The sequence below is a fragment of the Lontra canadensis genome, unplaced genomic scaffold (genome assembly GCF_010015895.1).
Source record: "Lontra canadensis isolate GAN:19392208 unplaced genomic scaffold, GSC_riverotter_1.0 scaffold42, whole genome shotgun sequence".
Lineage (NCBI taxonomy): Eukaryota > Metazoa > Chordata > Mammalia > Carnivora > Mustelidae > Lontra > Lontra canadensis.
The window spans coordinates 15371057-15393573 of NW_022631036.1; the positions used below are offsets into that span (position 1 = coordinate 15371057).

Here is a 22517-nt window from a genome sequence, read left to right on the forward strand (position 1 = left end):
ATGAGAAATAGTCATTAACATGTTGGCATATTGCTAATCTTTAAAAAGCATATAATGAGCAAAATACTGATCTTAAATTCCTACCTGATTATGTTTACTTTCTGGTACCTATGCCAAGACATCTTGTCTGGCTTGTTCATTAAATAAACCTATCAAATAAAAAGTTGAGGTATTAAAAGTTTTGTTCAGAAGAGTGCCTGCATAAGTTGGAAGACACTTTTAAAAGGGTTAGCAGATTAATTTAGGAGTATTCCAATATATATTTTCTTAAAATATTAAAAAAATTTTATGTTCATAGTGTATACACAGTTAAAAATTCAGTGATAAAGTATATACATTCTAGTAAGTCCCCCATCACTACTCTTGTCTAAGGTTTTACTTAGGCCAGCACATTATTAAAGAAGATGCAGTGAATTTAGGACTTAATTTAGATTTAACTTTAGAATATGTTTGGAGAAGTAATAACTTGTTTGCAGTTATGATTCAGGGCCTGGTATCAACTGTTGAAACAAATACATCACTGTTTCTGTTTTCAGATTTTCCTTTTCCTTTATTTTTATTATAATCTTGAGCCTTAGTTTGGGGGGACTTATAAAGGTATTTCTTCAAGTAGACATGTATGTATAATGTGAATTTTATTTAATTGTAAATATGGAGAAATGTATGATTTTAGAAGTGAGAAAAGGCCAGACTTGCCTTCCTTCTATTTATTTTGTGTTTGTGTACTTTTAATGATTTAATATATTTGCTGTTTATGAATTTCTGACATTGCATGGGAACTCTTGAATGAAGATTACAGTTTTTGACCTAATGTGTTTGTTTTATGATCCAAGATGAATTTATGTGGAATGCATCTATTTTTCTTTTTTATTCATTTTTTTGAAAAGGGTAAAGATAAAAAGCCTTCAAAAATTGGCATGCTTATATGTTTGAAATTTTGTTTTTACTTCTTTATGTTTTATTTTTCATGCTGCCCTTTCATCTACATAAGACACATACTACAGATTGAAGATCACTGATGTGTGTGGCTTAGGAGTATATGTGGCAGTAGCAATTTCAGTGGCTTTCTGGAGATTTCTGACCTGAGCTTTAGATTAGTAAAACCCCAGAAATCCTAGTATCTAATTCATCATAAGTAATTTTTTGTAGTGCAGGTTACATGGCTGTGTGAGGTACTGGGCAGATTTTCAGGTATGTCTGTAGTAAGACCTGTAGTATAGTAAAAAAAAAAAAAAAAAAAAAAAAAATAGAGGGGTACATTTTTGTAGAATTCATCTGAAATCATAACAAACTTAAACCACTGTGATTATGGAAAGTTCCAAGGGAAATGCCCAAGCTCTTCAAGTTGGTGGTAGGAAAGAAGAAATAAAAGGAATTGTTATATCCAAAGAACCATCTAACCCAAAGGAAAAAAAAAATAGAAGAAAAATATAATTCTGTAGAATTGAAAATGGAATCAAACAGTTTTAAAAGAATCAATTTAGTTTTAAGTATCTTTTTTTACTTACTCCTCTGTATGTTTGCAACTGAAACCTTTTACAAATAATTATGCTAGACTCCCCAAATACAGATATTCATTCTGTAAGCTTTTATTGAGCTCGTATATGCCACGTGCTAGGCTTATAAAAATCAGAGGATATAGTTGTGTGTTTGAAAAGTTGGGAGGCTGACATAAAAAGCATACAGTCCACTAAAAATAGATTGTAAGCTTTGCAAAAGCAGGGATGTTTAACTGTTTTGTTCATTGCTATTTTGCCAGTAAATTTAATTATGTGGGAGAGTTAGAAAAGGTTCACAGATAAAATGACATTTTGAGTAAGAAGGAATGTCGGGAGGAAAAGAAGACCAAGGATATTATGAATTCACAAAGTCATGCTGTTTTGAAAGAGCATGGAAATTTCAGGAAGCAGTATAAAAATTCTCTATGGCAGCAGCATGTGAGAACAGGAGGGGAAGATGCAGTTGCAGTGATCAGTGCACGCAATCGCATAGTCCTTGTGTGACGGGCTAAGGAATTTAGGCATCAGGGAGGGAACCAAGAGTTTCCATTAAAGAGGAAAGCCAAGATTTTGAATTGATATTAATGCTCAAATTTTTTAAATTGTCATATTATATGAATATTATGGAGTATTGTTTCTTTTAAGTCCTCTATTCATACAGAACACTATGCATACCTTCATTTGTTCAAGAATCCCTAAACTGGAAGTTAAGTTAAAAACATGTTTGGGAAGTATAAACTTGACTATTAATTTATTTCTAAGTGTGCTAAAATTTGTCTTTAATTGTGAGAACTGATGACTCCTTACACAAGACTACCAAATGCAAGTACAAATGTAATTTTTAAAAAGTAATCCAGTTTTTAAGTTATCTTTAAGAACTTAATCTTTCAAGTTTTTGTATTAAATACTTAAGCTCTGAATTAGCACAAACTTGTTTATATTTCTCAGTGACTTGATTTTTCATCCAGATTGCAAATTCTATCTTCTATAAATACTTACACGTAAAAGTTTTAAATTATACTGTTAAACTTTATTTTATTTTAACTTTATTTTATTGATTCTTTTAAAACTATTTGATTCAATTTTCAATTCTACAGAATTAATTTATTTATTTGAAAGAGAGAGAGAATACAAGCAGGGACAGGGGCAGAAGGAGAGGGAGAAACAGACTTCCCACTGAGAAGGGAGCCCGTTGTGGAGCTCAATCCCAGGATCCCAGGATCATGACCTGAGCTCAAGTCTGGTGCTTAACCAACTGAGCCACCCAGGTGTCCTATATACTGTTACGCTTTAACATAAATAAGAGATACGGATTTAAGTAAGCCTTCTTCTCCTACCAAGATCGAATACTAACCATGAGATTCAATCCTTTAGATTATGAATTACATAAAATGTTCTAAAAATGACCTGGGGTGACTTCGAAACTTTGTTAGGGAGGAGCATGTAGGTAGGAATTATTTGTTTTGGAATTCAGCTTCATTAAGAAGAATGACTCGCAATTGCCACATAATGGCTCAGAGAAATGCCTGAATATAGTACCAAAAATTTCTTTGAACTAATAATACTGAGTTCTTTTCAGTGTTTCCATTCAATGAACTTTCCAACCCTTGGTTTTGAGAACATAGTGCTAATTTAAAGTGTCTGCTCATGTTTAATGCTATACCATTGTAACTGCTAATAAAAAAAGCATTTTCCTGCTTTACACCAAGAACTTTACATTCAAAATGTCATGTGTTCTCTGATTTCTTTTCTTACAGCTTGCCAGTATTTGCCGTGCTGAAATGTTTTAATTTAAGATTTCCTTCCTTTGTATCTTTTAGTTTTCTCTGTTGCTGCTTTTTCTGTGACACAAGCCTTTCATTATAGTCACTCTTCTTTTTTCCTTCCCCACTTCTTTCTTTTCCTTTTTTAAAGCCATGAGAAGCCGATCCATTGGTGAATGTGCTCTGCCATCGGCCTATATACGCAGTGCTAAAAGTGCTCCTGTTCTGATCCATACTTCCAAACCCTTCTTGCCTGATATTGTTCTCACTCCCCTTTCTGATGAGCTTTCAGGTAGTGCCACCTCTGCTAATTTCTGCACCACCTTTTTCACTTTTTAATCCTTCTGCTTTCAAATTTTGCTTAATCAAATAAACTCTTCAAAGTTAATTTCTTTGGGGGAGGTGTGGGAAATTGGGAAAGTGGTTGAGAAATCAACATTTTGAGTTATTTGAATTCTAATGCTATCCTGGCAGTTCATTCTGGAAGTGCTAAGTTTAGTGCTGTGCCAATGTCCACTATTTTTGGTTGTAAATTTTTTTCTGTTTACAGTTGAGTTTTTTCTTCTCAGGTGGTTAAAAGAAATAGTAATGTATATTTATGTTATTATAGATGTTTGACAAAAGATGACTTGGAAGGTAACAATAAGAGCCTTGACTTTTAATTTCCCATTGTTTTGACTAATAATATGGTAAATCTTGAATAATGCATCTCCATCACCTGTAGTAATGGAAGTAAGCAAGAGGAATCAATAATTGAGAAAAGTACCCAAATCTTAGAGTTGCTTTGGAATCAATCTTTTTCTTTATATTAGATTATAATAGTGTATAGAATTATAAGAACTCATTTTTAAGCCAAGTAAAGAAACCATGCTCTGAAGCCCCAAGTTTTAAGGAACCTCAAAACCTGGTCAGCTTTTCAGTTCTGCCTCAGGCCCTTGATCCCCAGTACAGGGCTAGATGATCTGCTCTTTAATAATGTTTAATTAACATATAATAAAATGTATAGGTCCTGGGTTCAGTTCAGTGATTTTTGAGAATTGTATACACCCCTGTTAACTGTCATCCCAAACAAATACAGAACATTTCTATTATCCCCCAAATTTCCTAGAGACACTTTCAGGTCTTTACCCCTCCTCCCCACAATTGCTTTTGATTTCTATCACTGTGGATTAGCTTTTTAAAAAAAATAATTTTGTGTGAATAAAATCATATAGTGTCTTGTCTTTTAGGCAGTAGCAAACATGTTGAATAGTTACTATGCAAAATGTGCTAGCTGGAAGAAAATGACTTGTATATTTTTAGGTACTTTCTTATCACTCTTCTTAGGAGTGTTTTGTTGACATTGTCATTTTTGGTGAGGTTGGCTTTTCTTTTTTTTTTCTTTTAAACAACCTGTATTCATCCTTTCAGTTCCTGATGGATTGAAGGCTTATGTGAGGAAAGGTGCCCCACCCCTTTTTTTTTAAAGATTTATTTATTTGTTTTAGAGGGAGAATGAGAATGGGCGTGGGAGCTGGGAAGAGCAGAGGGGGAGAGAGAATCTTGAAGTAGACTGCTCACTGAGCGTGGAGCCCTTCATGGGGCTTGATCCCAGAACCCCAAGATCATGACCTGAACCGAAATCAAGTCAGGCACTTAACCAGCTGAGCCACCCAAGTGCTCCAAAGGGAAGGTGCATTTTTATTAATCATGTTATTTTAGTTGAAGTGCTTTCCACCATCTGTGATACAATATCAGATATTTCAACCAAACCAAAGGGATACATACTGAGAGGTGAATATACGTAGATACATAGACACTGTTGTGGTTGGTATTCTTTGAAAATACTGTAACTGAAAAAAACTTAGTATTTTATTTTCCTGAAAATGAGAAAATATTCAGTTACTGGATGTGATATGTTTGTGTTTTCAAGATACCTTTATTGATAGATACTTAGGTAAATACTTAGATATATAAATACTTAGGTATATATTTATGATGTTTTTGAGAAGTATTCAATATTATTTTTTAGAACCAAAGTATAATGGAAATAATGACTCTCTACCAGAATCTTATAATGAAATTGATAGCCAACTATGGAGTTTTATAGATGATAATGATAAAATAGAAAATTTGGTCTCAAATTCAAACCTGGATGCTCAATAGGTATTTGATGATGAATGAATATGTATTTGACACCAGTAAGATTAGGCTACCTGAATAATTTAAGCTATTGATGCAAAGAGTAGTAAGATTGGAAATACATAAGTGAAATAATATAAATTTTAATATATAGAAGAAAACAGCACATATTTTTGTTATATATGATGCTTAGCTACAAATAAAGAATTTGAATGTTTTGTCTCTTTGGTGCTTCATTTAGGTGCTGTACCTTCCTATGTAAGTAGCACTGATTTTGTTGATTGAGTCAAATTATAATTTCAATTACATAAATGGACAAAACAATGTTTCTCTTCTTTTTTTTTTTAATTTTTTTTTTAAGATTTTTTATTTATTTATTTGACAGAGATCACAAGTAGGCAGAGAGGCAGGCAGAGAGAGAGAGAGAGAGAGAGAGAGGAGGAGGAAGCAGGCTCCCTGCTGAGCAGAGAGCCCGATGTGGGGCTCGATCCCAGGACTCCGGGATCATGACCTGAGCTGAAGGCAGAGGCTTTAACCCACTGAGCCACCCAGCGCCCCAATGTTTCTCTTCTTATAACTAAATTATATATAGCTAAAAGAAACTCCCAATTTGTTGTAAACTTCTCTTAAATATATTTTTTGCTTTAGGCTTTTTTTTTTTTTAGTTTTAAAAAACATTTTTAAAGCATTTACTGCAAACCATTTTTGACATGTTTAGGAAAATTGAAATGAATTTTGGCCACTTACTCTTTTTTTTTTTTTTTAAGATGTTATTTATTTATGAGAGAGTGCGGGAGTGTGTGAGTGCACAAGGGGAGGGGCAGTGGGAGAAGAAGCAGACTCCCCACTGAGCAGGAAACCAAACACAATGTGGGGCTTGATTCCAGTACCCTGGGGTCATGACCTGAGCCAAAGGAAGGCAGAAGCCTGCCTAACCAAGTGAGCCACCCACGTACCCCTTGTAATTCTTTTTTTTATTTTTTTAAAGATTTTATTTATTTATTTGACAGACAGATCACAAGTAGGCAGAGAGGCAGGCAGAGAGAGACAGAGAAGCAGGCTACCCGCTGAGCAGAGAGCCTGATGTGGGACTCGATCCCAGGACGCTGGGATCATGATCTGAGCCGAAGGCAGAGGCTTTAACCCACTGAGCCACCCAGGCGCCCTTGGCCACTAATTCTTAGATGTTTGGATGAAATAGTCCCCTGCTGTGTTAAAACTGACAAGAAAATTTATTTTTTTTCTCAGAATTTTAAGGGCTTTGCAGACTTTCTTGTCTGCAGGTTAAATAATATTTTAGCAAATATGTATGTTAAGTGCTGAAATATTTTTTAAAAGCTAAAATAAACATGAGGTGTTCCCTTTAAAATATTGTAAGGTAGTGTCTTAACTAGGATAAGTGCCTATTTCAGAATCCTTGCTTTACTGTAAATACATAATTCAGAAAGATTACCTTTTAATGATTTAGTGGGGAAGGTGTTTTAGGAACAGTGTTTGAAAGGAGTTTTCTAAGTGGCAGTTGTATTTGTTGTTTTCATTTCCTTCATTTGGGGTAACATGCATTCTATGATAGATTTAAAGAGTTAGATAATGGTGAAATATCAGTCACCAAATAAAAACAAACTTTATATATGGTTATCAAACTACTGTTAATTTTAGAAAATACGGATTATATAGAAAAGTATTTGAAAAATACACATAATCCTCCAAACCAGTGCTTATCTATTGATAACTTGTAATACAGTTGCTTCTGGTTATTTGTGCATGTATACATATAAGACATAAAAGCATAATTAGACTTGGTTATTTTTAGTAAAAACCATATTTCTTTTAAGGCTTAAAAGGGGCAAGGAACATATAAAGTAGCAGCAAAAACTCTTCTTTACTGAGAAGTGACTTGTGAGTGAATTCAGCATTTGCCATGCAGTTATGTAAATTTACAACACTTTCTGGGAGAGCTTAATAAGTCGTATGGATTAAAGATTTATAGTGTGTATCAATATATTCTAGAAGTCCAGTTTTAAAAAGAAACACATAAATACATACCCTCCTCACAACTGTTTATTTCTCAAACTTCTTTAATATGGAGAGCTTTCCCAGGTACACACATTGACATTCTAAAGCATTTTGGTTCCAGAGAGAACAAATTTGCAAGACGTTGAACTGACCTCATAATTTTAAAAATAAGCTGTGAAAACGGGACAGGATTATTCTTATACACGCTTACACAGTAGAAATCTGGATTATTGGATATTTTTCATTGCCTCTATTATTATTGGAGGCAAATTGAAGGCCTGGCGTTTGGTTTTTCTGGTGTTAGATGCATTGAAGGGGGTGAGGGGGGAGGCAAGACCATAACGGGGAGAGATAGGGAAAGGAAAAAGAAGTTCTATGAAGAGAAATTTGTTTAAAATAGTGCTAAATTTTAAAAAGAAAACTGCCACAGTTTTAGATTCTTTTTATTTTTTTAAAGATTTTATTTATTTATTTGACAGAGATCACAAGTAGGCAGAGAGGCACGCAGAGAGAGAGAGGAAGGGAAGCAGGCTCCCTGCTGAGCAGAGAGCCCGACGCGGGGCTCGGTCCCAGGACCTGGGATCATGACCTGAGCCGAAGGCAGCGGCTTTAACCCACTGAGCCACCCAGGTGCCCCACAGTTTTAGATTCTTAACCAAATGATTTGCTTATGTTGCCTTCCAAGGTTTGAGTAAATTTTGCTATAGAATAGTTATTGTACAGAGAGAGTTAAAATGATCTGCAAAGGAAAATTTTTCATAGTTTTAGGTCTCTCCCTCATATTAGCAGGCTAAATGAACTCAATAACGTATTTCCTGGGCACATCATTTAAGATCAGGAGCTGAGGTTTCTGTAACTGCTTCACCAAAAAACAGTGAAAATACTCATAGACAGTCTTCTAGCTTTTGGTTAGAAGTGGAGTTCTCTGGAAAAACATATACCTGATACTCTTGAATACTTATGCAGGTAGAAGGAAGCTGTTTGATTCCCCCCCCCCCGTCTTTTTTAAGATTTTATTTGTTTATTTGTCAAGAGAGAACACAAGGAGGGGGAGCGGCAGGCAGAGGGGGAAGCAGACTCGCCATTGAGCAGGGAGCACGATGTCAGACTAGATCCTAGGACCCTGGGATCATGACGTGAGCCAAAGACAAGATGCCCAACCAACTGAGCCACCCAGGCATCCGCCCCTTTTTTATAAACACTGAGATTCTAAAAAATGGACCATCAGCTTTTAAAGCACCCTATTTCTGTCCAGCCCTTCTTTTTCCTCCAGTATTCTTGTTTAGATGTCCATTCTACCTACACTGTTGTGTGATGCTATTTATGTTATTTATAGTTTTATACAGACCAAACTATTTAAATAGCTGAATATCCTTGAAGAGTTTTTCTTAAGCTGGGGGACTAGTTCAAAGGCATTTGCTTTATGTTTCATCAGTTCTTAACAATAGACTCATGTGTAACAATTAAAATAATATTTTTTCCCAGGCATCTGCCTCAGGTTTTGTTTTAATATGCTGGGGGTTGCACAGGCATCTAACATTATTTTTTAAAACTCTACAAGTAATACAGGTGTCTGGCCAACCATACTCTTCATTCCTAAACTAGATTATGCTTTTAAACATTTGGTAGATTAGGCTAAGCAGTCTTTCTTTTCCTGATAAATGGATTACCGAGAAGCCAGAAATCTCAGTAATCGTTCTTAAGCAAATAAGCTTTTATTGCCAAAAGTAGTTCTTTAATGAAAGAAGTGATGTAAAAACAAAACAAAACATAAGCAGGGTGACCACCTGACTTTGTTTATGCTTTTTCAACCAATTCTTACTATTTTCTAAGTAAGTAGTGTGGGTTTCTCACCTGGAAATTAAGTTTACAGATTTACTTTCTTTGAACTTGTTCTCAACTGCTAACTTGTCATACTTGCTGTTAGACTCTAGTCTCTCTAGGCTGTTTTACATAGGCTGCTAATGTTATTTAATAGTGGTTCATTATTTGAATTGAGCTCTGTAGAGCAAAATATTTTGATCTTTCTACTTCTATTTTCTGAGTATCAGAAGAAAGAAAATGTTATCTCTCATGCCCCATCCTGTTCCTCAGATCTACCTAATCAGGAGGAGAATTTTCCACCTCCAACCAAACAAGTAGGCCCTTCTTTACACAACCAAGGAATTTCTTTGTTATCATCAACATGTGATAGTAATCTTTTATAGATTTTCTACCTGTAATCTGCTGGTTCTAGCCTAATTCTAAATCAAATTTGTTTTATTTTGTTTTTGCTGGAATAATTTGTATTAATTTTTTAAAGTACGTCTCACAAAACTTGAAGCTAACTTAAAATGACATTATATAACATGTTCATAAACAAAACAGTGTAATTTTTTTTTTTTTTAAAGGTTTTAGTTACTTATTTGACAGAGACAGAAACAGCGAGAGAGGGAACACAAGCAGGGGGAGTGAGAGAGGGAGAAGCAGGCTTCCTGCAGAGCAGGGAGCCCTATGTGGAGCTCGATCCCAGGACCCTGGGATCCTGGCCTGAGCTGAAGGCAGACGCTTAAACAACTGAGCCACCCAGGCGCCCCCCAAACAGTGTAATTTTCTTTTATTTCTTTAATTAATATTTTTTAAAAATTAATTTGACAGAGGGAGAGATCACAAGTAGACAGAGAGGCAGGGAAGCAGGCTCCCTGAGGAGCGGAGAGCCCGACTCGGGGCTTGATCCCAGGACCCTGAGATCATGACCTGAGCTGAAGGCAGAGGCTTAACCCACTGAGCCACCCAGGCACCCCTTAATTAAATTTTTTTAAAAGGTTTTATTTACTTATTTGACAGAGACGCAGCAAGAGAGGGAACACAAGCAGGGGGAGTGGGAGAGGGAGAAGCAGACCTCCCGCCGAACAGAGAGCCCAATGCAGGGTCGATTCCAGGACCCTGGGATCATGACCTGAGACGAAATTAGACACTTAACAACTGAGCTACCCAGGTGCCCCCAGTATAATTTTCTTAAAATGAAAAATGTATTGGTTATTTGTCTATTTCCAAAATTTAAGAGTAAGGGAAACAGTATTAGAAGGATGAAAGAGTAGAAGATAGTTTAGCGTTTTAAATTTTAGTGTTCAAAATTAAAGTTATTTGAGGTTGATTTATTGCTTTTAATTTTTTTGTGAGTTAAAACTTATTAACTTCTCTAAGCCAGAGAATTATGGGGCATCAGAAGGAGCCTTCCTGATTTAATGACTAGGAAAACTGAGTTAATAAACTGCTAGAATCTATAAAAGTTCAACAAAGTTGCCAATATAAGAACAACTTAGAAAAATCAATAGCATTTCTTTATGCTGTCAATGACCAAAATGTAAGCAATAAGACTCACAATTGCAACAAAACATCAGCATAGACTGTTTTTCCATGATTTCGGTGATGTAGATACTGCTTTGAATTACCTGTAAATTGAACATCCAGTCTTGAAAAGAGTCTTTATTAGACTATGTTAGTAATAAAATTGGAAACATGGATGCTCTGTGGTTCTTACCTTGAAAGTACATTGCCATGTTTCCCAAATAGGCAAAAACATTTTTTAATTACATAAAGGACATTGTCATTTCCTTTAGGTAAATCCAGAAAAAAACTTCAGCTTTAAAATGGTATGAACTTCTTTGTAAACTAATATAAATGATTTTTATGAATTCCACTAGTGTTTATGATTGATCAAAAATAGAATTTAACTTTGGGTAAAAGGGATTTGGCTCTTGATTCTGTACCTGTTTTGTAAAATTACTTAAATTTCCTACTGGTGTGTTAGTGTTATAACTTAAGAGATTTATTTTCCTGAGGAACTAGGTTGATATTTTATGAATTAGCAGCTGCTAATTTTTATTATAAAAGACATGCTGTACTTTACCAGTGTTAGTGTACTAAACCTCTACTATGTAACAAGAGTTATTTCAAGCACTGGGGATATTGTGATGTTGATACAAACAAAATCCTGAAGAAGCATAATTCTAGTGGGAAATTTTTTTTACACATTGCAAGCTTTAGTTTAGAGTTTATCATTCAAAATAACAAAGAAAACTTTGCTTTGAAATAGAATATTCAGGGAAGAAAAACTATTCCAGAAGTAATTTCCAGCACTTTTCATACTATTGACATTTCTAGCTCTTTGTAGGCTCCATAGGAAGCATTTTATCAATGTTCAAAAGTTTTTTTAAAATTTGTTTAAAAACTTTTTTCTTGTTTTGCTTGTTAAATGGTTACTAATACTTTAGATTAAAATAATTTCATTTAAAGGCTACTGTTTTTCAAGGTAAAATATAAGCAGCATAATTGTTTTGAAGACCCATTTTTGTTTAAACCTAAAGCCACTGTTATTTTCAGCAATCTAATACAAAGTTTGTCAGTTGTTTTCTTCTGTAATTCATTAATATTTGTATTTGACTAAGTCTTGATTTCTAAGATTCTTTAGAGATAAGTCATTATGCTTCTTTATAATTTAACACAATTAATTTTTGCCAATTTAAAAATATTAATGAATTATTTCATGACTATATGACAGATATTCAGGATACTTAAAACATGGACTAGTTTTTGCCCTCAAATCCCAGCTCTCTACTTTCTAGCTGTGTAACCTCAGACAAGTCACTTAGTTTCTTCAAATCTATAAAATGGGGATAACAACGCCTACTTCACAGTGTTGTTGTGAGGATTAGTGAGTTAATATATGTAAGATGCTTGTAACAGTGCCTCACATGTAGAAAAGACTATATGGTTTAGCTATCATTTAGTGTTTTTCTCCTTAACAGAATGCAGGTATACAGGCATTTCTTTAAATTTAAAGCTTGCTCCAGTCAGTTATGCTTAAGTGCTGACATTGATTTCCTATCAGCAGTTATTTTCTTCTTTGATGTTATTCAGTTACTAATTTTATATAGTTATAAGAACTATATTTAAAGTTTAAATACTGTTTTTTTTTGTTTAAATTTAAACTTAAGTTCTCAAGCAGTATATTATTGATAGAAAAATATGCTTTTTTTTAAAAGCTCTTGCCTCTTAAACTTGCATGAAAGTATTGGATATTCATATGTGATTAAAAAAAGTTAAGGAAAAAACAGACTGAAATAATGGTTAAATTCTCTAATTATGCAAGGTGAGGACAGAGTTGGGAACAAATTCTTAAAAAGAGAACTTCACAGAAATCTTTACTGGCTTGTTTAGAATAGAAAAATTGTGAAATGTCAGGAACTTAAAATTTAAAACTAATATTCTACTTCTTTTCTGAAGTTTATATATTTGCTAGAATCATAACATTACCTTTTTTTTTAAGATTTTATTTATTTATTTGACAGGGAGAGAAAGCATAAGCAGGGGGAGCAGCAGGGAGAGAGAGAAGCAGGCTCCCCACTGAGTAAGGAACCTGACATGGGAGGACCCTGGGATCCTGACCTGAGCCGGAGTCTGACACCTAACCGACTAAGCCACTCATGCTCCCCCATAACATTAGCTTTTAATAAGGTTTTAAATTTTAAATTTTGAATTGAAGCAGATGAAGTCTCAACTTTAAAATTTTTAAGGCTTTTTATAGAGAATTAATTTTTATCCTTTGCTAATCCTCTTAGGGTATTTTGTGGAAAGAAACTTGGAGTGCATTTTAAAAATAACCTCTGCCTCAATAAAACCAAAATACATTTGTTAAGTCAGATAAATAAGCATTAGTTATCTGCTGCAATAATAAATGGGTATAAATGCGTAAATGTTTAGTTTCTGAGGAAATGTTTCACTTTTCATTTAAAAGAATTTTTAAATGGAGTGTATGAAGAAGAAAACCAATGTCATTTTTAGAATATTCCCCTCAACTGAATGATAAAATAGATTAATTGTCTTAACTTCCAGCAGTATTGTGTATTTGAGCTTGAAATCTAAATGTATATCTTTAGGAATATAGTTGAATCTTAAAATACAAACTTCCCTTGTTCTGAATCTGTATAACGTGACTCCTTGTGGACCTTGTAAAAGAACTTGATATGAATAAAATAGCAGAAAGACCAGCCTCCTTTTATGCATAACATGGATCCCAAGAAATTTTAAGTTACTGTCCCCATTTTATAAATGAGAACACTGGTCTCAGAGTCTGGAGTAAGAAAACCGAAGTTCTATACCTAGCACAATCAATAAGTTAATTTGTGGTCTTAGATAAGTCACTGTTTTACTCTGGATCTAAATCGTCCCATTTTCAGTTATAGTTCTGTTACTTATTATCTTTGCATCATAAGCCTAATGAGTAACAACATCTGACTTTTTAACTCTTTATCCTTTTTTCATTGTATTTTGCTGGCTTACAAACAAAAATTTTTTTAACGTATTTCTTGGTAATGTAAAGGCCAGGGTGGATTCATAGGTACTGTATTTTAATTATAAAATTTCTAATTTGCATATATTTATAGTACTATAGATATATAGTACTATATATCATAGTACTTCAAGTTGTGATTTTCAATTTCATAAGTGTTTTTGAGGATTTACCATATACTGAGCAGCGAAAGCAATGCAGAGACATAGAACACTAAGCCTGCTTCTCATAGTTTCTGGTTTTACCTCTTTGGGCCTCAGTTTCCTCAGTAAGAAAATTAAATTAGATAATCTGTAATGCCCATTTGACTCTAAAATCTGTAATTCTTAGAGATGTAAAAGATACCCTTTTTTTTTTTTTAAGGTTTTATTTATTTAGAGAGAGGGTGTGTGCATGCATGAGCAGGGGGAAAGGCAGAGGGAGAAGGAGGGAATCCCAAGCAGACTCCCTGCTGAGCATGGAGCCCAGTGCAGGCTCCATTGCAGGACCCTGAGATCATGACCTGAGCCAAAATCAAGATTCAGACACTTAACCTACTGAGCCACCCAGGTACCCCAAATGACCTAGATACAATTTTTAAGATTTGATATTTGTTTAATGGTAAGGGCCAATGATAGGCAGAGAAGGTTTCTTCCTAGTAGATTAAATGGTGTTTGTGAGGAATGGGAAAAAAATTTTTTTAGCACTGTGTTTGATAGGGTGAATAGATATTGATGCTATAAAAAATAATGCAAAACACCTCGGTAGAAGAGAGGGAGATTTTCATTGTAATATGTGATCAAACAAATAAGCAAGATTTAAAGAAAAGATGATGCCTCTTGCCTGGTAAGGAAGAAATGAGAATTTATGAGACCCTATAAGATTCTACAGTGGAATACCTAAATCAGCTTCCTGTGTTAAGTTCTACTTTTTTATGCTTGGAACTTAAATAGGAAAAATTGAATAGCAAGTTTAAATTGCTTTATTTATTGGCACAGCTCTATCTTTAACTGCACTTCCAAATATTTCATCACCTCACTATTACTATGCATGTTAACATCTTAAAATGTATTCTGATAGTTTTCTAATTCATTGACACTACATGCTATATTGGCTTGTGCCCATCGTTATTTAAAAACAAATTTCTATTTTTAATAGATTTCATTGAGCTTACCAAAAAATCTCAGAATTTTTTTATTTTAAGCATATGCTTAGGGTATGGTTGAAATTTAATAATATATTTTTCATGTTCATATAGTTCCTACTCTTCATGATTTTTCTTTTTTACAGATATTGATGATGCTCAAATACTTCCCCGCCCAACTAGAGTCAGACATTTTTCACAAAGTGAAGACACTGGAAATGAAGTTTTTGGTGCTTTGAATGAGGAGCAGCCATTGCCTCGAAGTAGCAGCACTTCTGACATCTTGGAACCATTCACTGTTGAGCGAGCCAAAGGTGCAGTTCCTGTCATTGACAGTTCATCCCGTCATGCGCCAAGCTTGCAGAGTTCCACAGAGGCTTCTTCAATAACTAGATCCACTGAAAGCCACATCACTGATACTCATAGTAGAGAGTCTTCTCTGGAAGTTGGTGATAGCATATATGACCATCTTTGTCACTTAATAGATCCAGTAGAACTTGCAGATTCAGCTTTTGAACAAATCCAGTACATTGACCTTGAAGGAGATGACGATCTTCTTTCCTCCCTGAAAGAATATTTTAAGGAAAACCAGGAAAATCATAGTAAAAATGAGTTAGGTAAAGATGCAGCTTCTGAGGAAATGATTATTGCGGTAAATAGGGATGAACGATCATCTTCAGATAAATTAGAATACATAGACCAAGAAAGTAAATCAGAAAATACCGCCTCTTTTGTTGGGACTCCTGAAAACATTCAGTTTCAGAAAGAACCAAACTCAGCTGTCTTCATGAGTAGTATTGCACCTAACCAGTTAGGAAGTTTTATGAGAACAAAAACTTATGAAAAGTCTAAGGAACTAAACAGTGACAAACAGTCCTCCGAACCTAGTTCAGGGAGCCCTTGTGATAAAGAAAAAAGGAAACACCTATATAGACAGACAGCCACAGAATTAGATGCCTGTGTGGATACAACACTAGTCGAAAAGGTTAAGGGTGTGCAAATCAGTGAAAAAATCATTGTCCCACATGTAATGCATGCCAAGAAAACTACACTAAAAACACCTCTTAACCATAGACTGCCTCATGTTACAAGCACTAGCAAGCTTTCTCCAACTAAAAGGAGCTTGTCTGAAACAGTAACTCATAGAGCCAAAATCATGAAAATAGCTACTAAAAAACGAAATACTGTTCATGTTACTTTTAGACCATCTACTGAGTCAGTTCAGTTTTATAATCCTCTGGAAAATAAAGAGGCTCCATGGAAGATGAGACTGCGGAAGCTTGGTGGCTTTAGTAGTAGTAGTAACAGCAGCACTAGCAGCACCAGCAACCCCCATACCAGCTCAGGTAGTTTGACAGAGTTAGTAAAACCTGGTGTGTACAGGCCTCTAGGTACAGTTGGTACAGCGTCACTAAGTAAGACAATGAAGGAATCTACAGAGATTCCCACCACTCTATTAGAAAAAGAAGGAATTGCAAGTAATCAGTTAGGTAGTCGTAGTACTCTTAGGTCATCAAGTCATGAGGCAGGACTACAGCAGGGCTCCCTGGGTGGCGTTTATAAAACTGTTGTACATGCTCTTTCGAAGCCGAAGGCAAATGTTTCCCCACAGAGGCAGAACAGAATGCCACCAGAGGCTCCACTGAGGGATCTGTACAGTCATGTAATGGGCTATTTTGGAAGGAAAGCTGCAGGTGAGCACTAACAGTGTGCAGAGCGCAAAAGGAGAAAGACAGCACCAGTTTGGCTTAATGCAACTGAAGCAAGCTATAAGCAATCAAAAAGCTTTGGGATGGTCACTGCTTTTTCTCTGTTTGGTTATGCATGCGCCTTTTCCCAGCTGTATTTTTCCCAGCATACAATGTTTATTTAAATTACTAATTTCCCTTTTAAGGCATTTAGTTAAACCTCTTTGCTGCTGAACAAGATAGGAAAGAGGGAGATACAGGAAAATTTTAATGACCTTTCAGAGGCTACCGAAATCAAATATTTTTCTGAGTATGTACTACATGAGCCATGAAATTAAGTTTACTAAGTAGTTGGAATACTTTCTCCCCTGCCCCCTTATAGTTTATATTTAAAAGAGCACCGGCTATATCTAATTGAGTTCGTTATTTTTATTGCTGATTTACTTGGTTTTATCTTTTTTCTTGGATGAAAATTACTTTGACATTTTTAGGTCCTACAACCAGCCACCAACGTTTTAAGTTATCATTGAAGGAGAAATTACTTCTTAAATCTCAAAGTGGATTTAGTTACTTTTCATATAAGCAATTTCAAAACAAGGGGTAGGCTTTTTAGTTTTGCATTCATTTGTATAGAATGCAAGTCCTTAAAACACTTACCAGTGCTTTTCTTTTTTCTGAGATTTTAGATGTGCATAAAGGTTTCATGATAGCCAATCATGATTTAAATATGGAACCTCTATGGACAGATTACAGAAAGCAAGATTATGGTAACTGTCTTCTCTTATCTTGATTCAAATTTAAAATAACTTTACAGATATAGAAAATTAACTTTCAGCAGTAAGGTAGGTTTTGATTTTGTTTGTTTAACATGGTTTTGTTAGCATGATTAACAGAATGCCGTATAATGCATCTTGCATTGAGCCATTAATGCCACTTGAGGGCAGTATTCGACAGCTTAGCAAAGCCTGGCCAGTAATATAAAGATAATGGTATTTCACAGTGAGCTCTTGACTAGTGTATTTTCTTAGCCTGAAATGCTTTTTAGTTCATTAGGAATATAAACAATGCTGGTTTTCTTTTATTGCAGAGAAATTAACTTTTCAACAGCATAATAGTGAAGTAAATATCTTATATTCTATAAGTTTTTTTCCCCAAGTTTAAAATTTTCTTATTAATATAGTCATAAAGAAATCAAAATAATTTTTGTGGGTTTTCTTTTTACAGAAAAACCTTTGTGAAAATAAATCTTTTTTTCTTAAAACAATAACATTAGACTTTGTAGTGTACAGAAATGACATTATGTCACGCTTATACATTTTTTATTTATCTAAACTTAAACGCATTTATATCCCACTGAGATGTGGATAGATTCAAGGGATAGATTCCTTGTAAATATTCCTTGGAAAGAATGGAATTCTAAGTTACTAAGACTCTAAATAGAAGCATAGAGGCAGGAAGAAAGATAAATATACCAGTTTCTTTATAGGCGATATTAACCTAACTCCAGCTAGTGCTTATCTATAAGCTTTCTTGCTGTTTAAGGTTACACTGAAGATTGACTAACATCTGCTTAGTTAAATAAAGTAAATATCAATTTACTAATTCCTAAAATTAAATCTAAAAGGAGAAAAATTATTCATAAATGCATGTTTGGCAAATAATTGATATGGCATAGGTGATTTGTTTTGGGTTGTTTTTGTTTGTTTCAAATTCAGGAAATGCAGTTAAGTTTTTTCTCACTATATATAGTTATTTATTTATTTTTAGTCAATAAAGAGGACATGAGCCCAAAACTGCCCCCTCTTAATAGTGATATTGGCAGCAGCAGTGCTAATGTTCCTGATCTGATGGATGAGTTTATAGCAGAACGACTTCGAAGTGGTAATGCCTCAGTAAGTGTTATTTTATTTTATTTATTTGGTTTAGCAAGGAGAGTAGAGAAACTAAAAATATATACCTGTGTGTGTGTGTGTGTTTGTAAATTTTTACTCAAAATAATCTTCCTCTAAAACTTAACCCCTTTTTTGAATTAAGATCTTAAATTCTACTTTTATAATATTTTTTATTTAAAGACATTAAACAAATAGGCTTATAATTTTGACCAGAGTAAAAGATTAGAATACCTATTTGCTTAACTACTTAGGTATAAGCCCCTAACTTCCTAGTCTTCCCTCTGTTTTTTGTATTTGCTCATAGGTTACCTTCCTGCCCACTGTTGGCTCTTTCTTGACAAGAAAGATAACGAGAGGTCTTCTGTCCCAACTCCTATTGGTTTGATAGCATAAATACTGATTACTTAATCATTATAGATAACTTCAGAACAGATTTTAAAGTTCTCTTTGTTTTATTAGAATTATTGCAGATTGAAAATAGAAGCAATTTTACCCCTAATAATGCTTAGTTGTTAAGGAAAGATAAATATATGTAGAATTGCTTTTTTTTAATGGTCATGTTCCACTGTTTTTTTTTTTATAAGATTTTTATTTAGAGTTTAGTTTAGTTTTTTTTCCTTGAATGGGAAAAAATAATAGAATTATTATATATAATCATTATAGAATAACCTCTTTGCCATTATTCTTTCCTTCCTCCACTATCTCTACTATTTGCTGCTACTTTTTCCATTTGAATACCTTGCTCTTTCTACCCTCTTAACTTCACTCCATGGATCCTTTGAGGCTTAAAGAATCTTAGACCCGACACCATATCACAATTGGGTCTCTACTTTAGACAAACCAACAGTAATTCAGGTAATGGCTCCATACAGTTACGTAGACTGTTTGGTTAGTGCGTTTCCCACCTCCTACTTCATACCCTAAATCTCAATTTATTATGGTGATTGTCTTGGAAATTCAAGATTTCAGATGTTTAAAGAGATTACGTTTTTAATAGTAAGATGTTTCTTGAATTTTTAGACTATGACAAGAAGAGGAAGTAGTCCAGGCAGTCTTGAAATTCCCAAAGACCTCCCTGATATTCTAAATAAGCAAAACCAAATGCGCCCTATTGATGACCCAGGTGTGCCCTCAGAATGGACTTCTCCTGCCAGTGCAGGGAGCAGTGATCTTATCAGCTCAGATAGTCATTCGGATTCTTTCAGCGCTTTCCAATATGATGGCCGAAAATTTGACAGCAAGTATCTTTTTCTATTTGGGCAGTATGTTTTTTGTTGATTGTTTTCTGTTTGAGACTGACTTGTGAATTATATAACCATCACTTTCCTCTCTAATGTTACTGGACAAGGGTTCCCACATATTATGATTTCATTTTTTAGTGAAATTCCAAAGGAAGTTTTAGGGAATTCAAGTCGGGACCACTTTATTTCACCAAACTAAAGGCACTTAAAAAACCGAAACCACTGTCCTTTCATAAAACAAATGATATTTTAGAACCAAACATACAGAAAGGAAAAAAAGTTAGAGTGGACTTCACATTAGAATAATGGATAGTCATAGTTATGAGTCGGTGTTGTTTCATGCATTTGTATTTGGGAACCACTATCTAGTTCAGTGCTTCAGTATGTTCAGTACAGTTATGTTCAGTGTTCCATTACCTAGAGCATTTCTTGAATAATCGCTTCATGTTAAAATGATAGCATTGATATTACTTGATGCTGTATCACTACCACATAGCTTTTCTGCTGTAATTCTTTGTTACACTTGGTAGTGAAGAGTACCAAAATCTAAAAATGTTTTCTGCCTTCATGGATTATGTGCTACTCTGATCTCAGAATGGAATATATGGTTTAAGAGAAAAATGGTTTACTACATATGAGCCATTTTTATTGTATATACCTAGAGTAGAGAGTATAAAGTTCTTAAAAAGCCTATTACCAGCTATCAGAAAACATGGATAAGAATAGTGAAGATACATCATAGGTATCTGTTTTTTGTCCTTATTGTTGTTAGTAATAAGCTATGAGAACTTTTAAAAATTTGTTTCTAATTATAAACTTTAAACTGTGTTAACATTTACACTTGTCTGAGTGGTATGTAAATAGATGTAGGGGGAATGTTAATGTTTAATCATTTTGCTGAAGCAGCTTTGTCTCTTTATTTTAAAAGATTTTATTTATTTGAGAGGGGGAAAGGAGAGAACACGAGGGGGATGGGCAGGGGCAGAAGGGGAAGCAGACTTCCTGCTGATCAAGGAGCCAGACTCCAGGCTTGATCCCAGGACCCGGGGATCATGACCTGAGCAGAAGGCAGATACTTAACTGACTGAGCCACCCAGGCGCCCCACTGTGTCTTTTTTGTAAATACTTTTGTTTTGTAATTGAGACGTCTATGTACTAGCATTTCTTCTTCCTTTAGATTTTGGCTTTGGAGCTGATGCTGGGATTACGTCCTCTGCTGATGTGGACTCAGGTTCTGGCCATCAACAGAGTGCTGAAGAGCAGGAATTGTCTAGTCTAACCACACTTCAGATAGACTCTGAAACAAGCAGTCTTAATCAACAGGCTTTCTCTGCTGAAGTTGCAACGGTTACTGGTAAACTTACTCAAGGGACTGTCTTAAGTGCATTATTTAAGCCACCAAAGAATCTGTTTAGGATTTTATTTGATAGGTTTTAAGTATTACCTATTAGAGTTTAAGCATTATGTTTCCATCTATCTTTATGTAACAATGGAGGGGAAAAATGCATTAATGTAAGAGTTTCTTGGCCTAGAGTCTACATGGTAAATTTCAGGGGATTAGCTGAACTCCTGATATTGTATACAGAATTTTATATATGTTTGCATCACTGCATTTCCTGGAGCGATTTTTAGATTTCCAAAAAATAGTTGAGAAGTATTATCTTCTTTTCACTGTGTTTCAGAGTCAGCCCAGATTTTTAATGATTTCTTTAACAAAGTATTTATTATAGAAACTGTAGAGAATACCGCCTAATAGGCGGCCTATTTATCAATATACGAATAGTCTGTATTAATACAGTGAATTATGCTTTTCAGCAAATTTTTTATGTGGTCAAATATATGATGAATGGGATCCAAGAAATTCAGTTATGAAATGCAAGATCACATCATTGCAAGGTTCTTGGTCTCTGGTCACTGTAGTGACCACTGTAGTGACCAGAGGGATCCTGGGCAGCTAGTAGCACATAGATTAGTGGTTCCACTGGATGATCCAAATTTCCTCTGGTTCTCACTGTCGTTTAATGCCCTTTGATGGGTGATTATCCATTCCAGTTTTTTTTTTTTTTAAGCTTTTATTATTTGAGAAGAACGAGAGAGCACAAACAGGGGATAGTGGGAGAGGGAGAAGCAGACTCCCCGCTTGAGCAGGGAGCCCGAGGCAGGACTCAATTCCAGGACCCCAGGATCCTTACCTGAGCCACCCTGGTTCCCCTGGAAGTTCTTAATTCTCCTCCCATTCCACACCGTCCTCCCCTTTGTCATGGCAACCACCAGTTCTCCATATCTGTGGGGCTGGGTTTTATTTTGTTTTGTTTTACTTTTTAGATTCCACATATAAATGAAATCATATGGAATTTGTCTTTTTCTGTCTAACTTAGTTCACTTAGCATAATATTGTCGAGGTCCAGACATGTTGTTGCAAATGTCAAAATTTCATTCTTTTTTGTGATTGAATAGTATTCAATTGTCTATAAAAACCACGTCTCTATCCATTTATCCTTAAGTGGACTCTTAGGTTATTTCCATACCTTGGCTGTTGTAAGTAACGCTACAATGAACATAGGGATACAAATACCTCTTTGAATTAGTGTTTTTGTTTTCTTTAGATAGCTACCCAGTAGTGAAAGTACTAGATCATACGGTGGTTCTACTTTTAATTTTTTGAGGAACCTCTGTATTGTTTTCCAGAGTGGCTGGAAGGTTTAGTGGTGTTGAGCATCTTTTCATGTGTCTGTTGGTCATCTCTATGTCTTCTTTTGAAAAATATTCAGATCTTTTGCCCATTTTTTAATTGGATTGTTTTTTGTTATTGAGGTAAAGGAGTTCCTTGTATATTTTAT

The 22517-nt window shown here is 34.7% G+C and overlaps 1 protein-coding gene across 15 annotated transcripts in view; it reads left to right on the forward strand.

Annotated features, from left to right (window-relative positions):
• The window catches only part of RALGAPA1 (Ral GTPase activating protein catalytic subunit alpha 1), a 252205-nt gene that overhangs the window by 90958 nt on the left and 138730 nt on the right, over positions 1-22517 (forward strand). For 8 of the 15 annotated variants that reach the window (XR_004384235.1, XM_032871260.1, XM_032871259.1 and 5 more), the window contains exons 17-21: positions 3414-3554; positions 15003-16550; positions 18312-18436; positions 19457-19673; positions 20855-21031. Coding sequence is in view for 14 of the 15 variants with exons in the window: in XM_032871260.1 (XP_032727151.1) it covers positions 3414-3554; positions 15003-16550; positions 18312-18436; positions 19457-19673; positions 20855-21031 (2208 nt within the window). In the remaining variant the exon portion in view is untranslated. Of the gene's footprint in view, positions 1-3413; positions 3555-15002; positions 16551-17230; positions 17312-18311; positions 18437-19456; positions 19674-20854; positions 21032-22517 lie in introns of all 15 variants that reach the window. The other 7 variants (XM_032871271.1, XM_032871272.1, XM_032871273.1 and 4 more) reach the window with 4 other exon arrangements.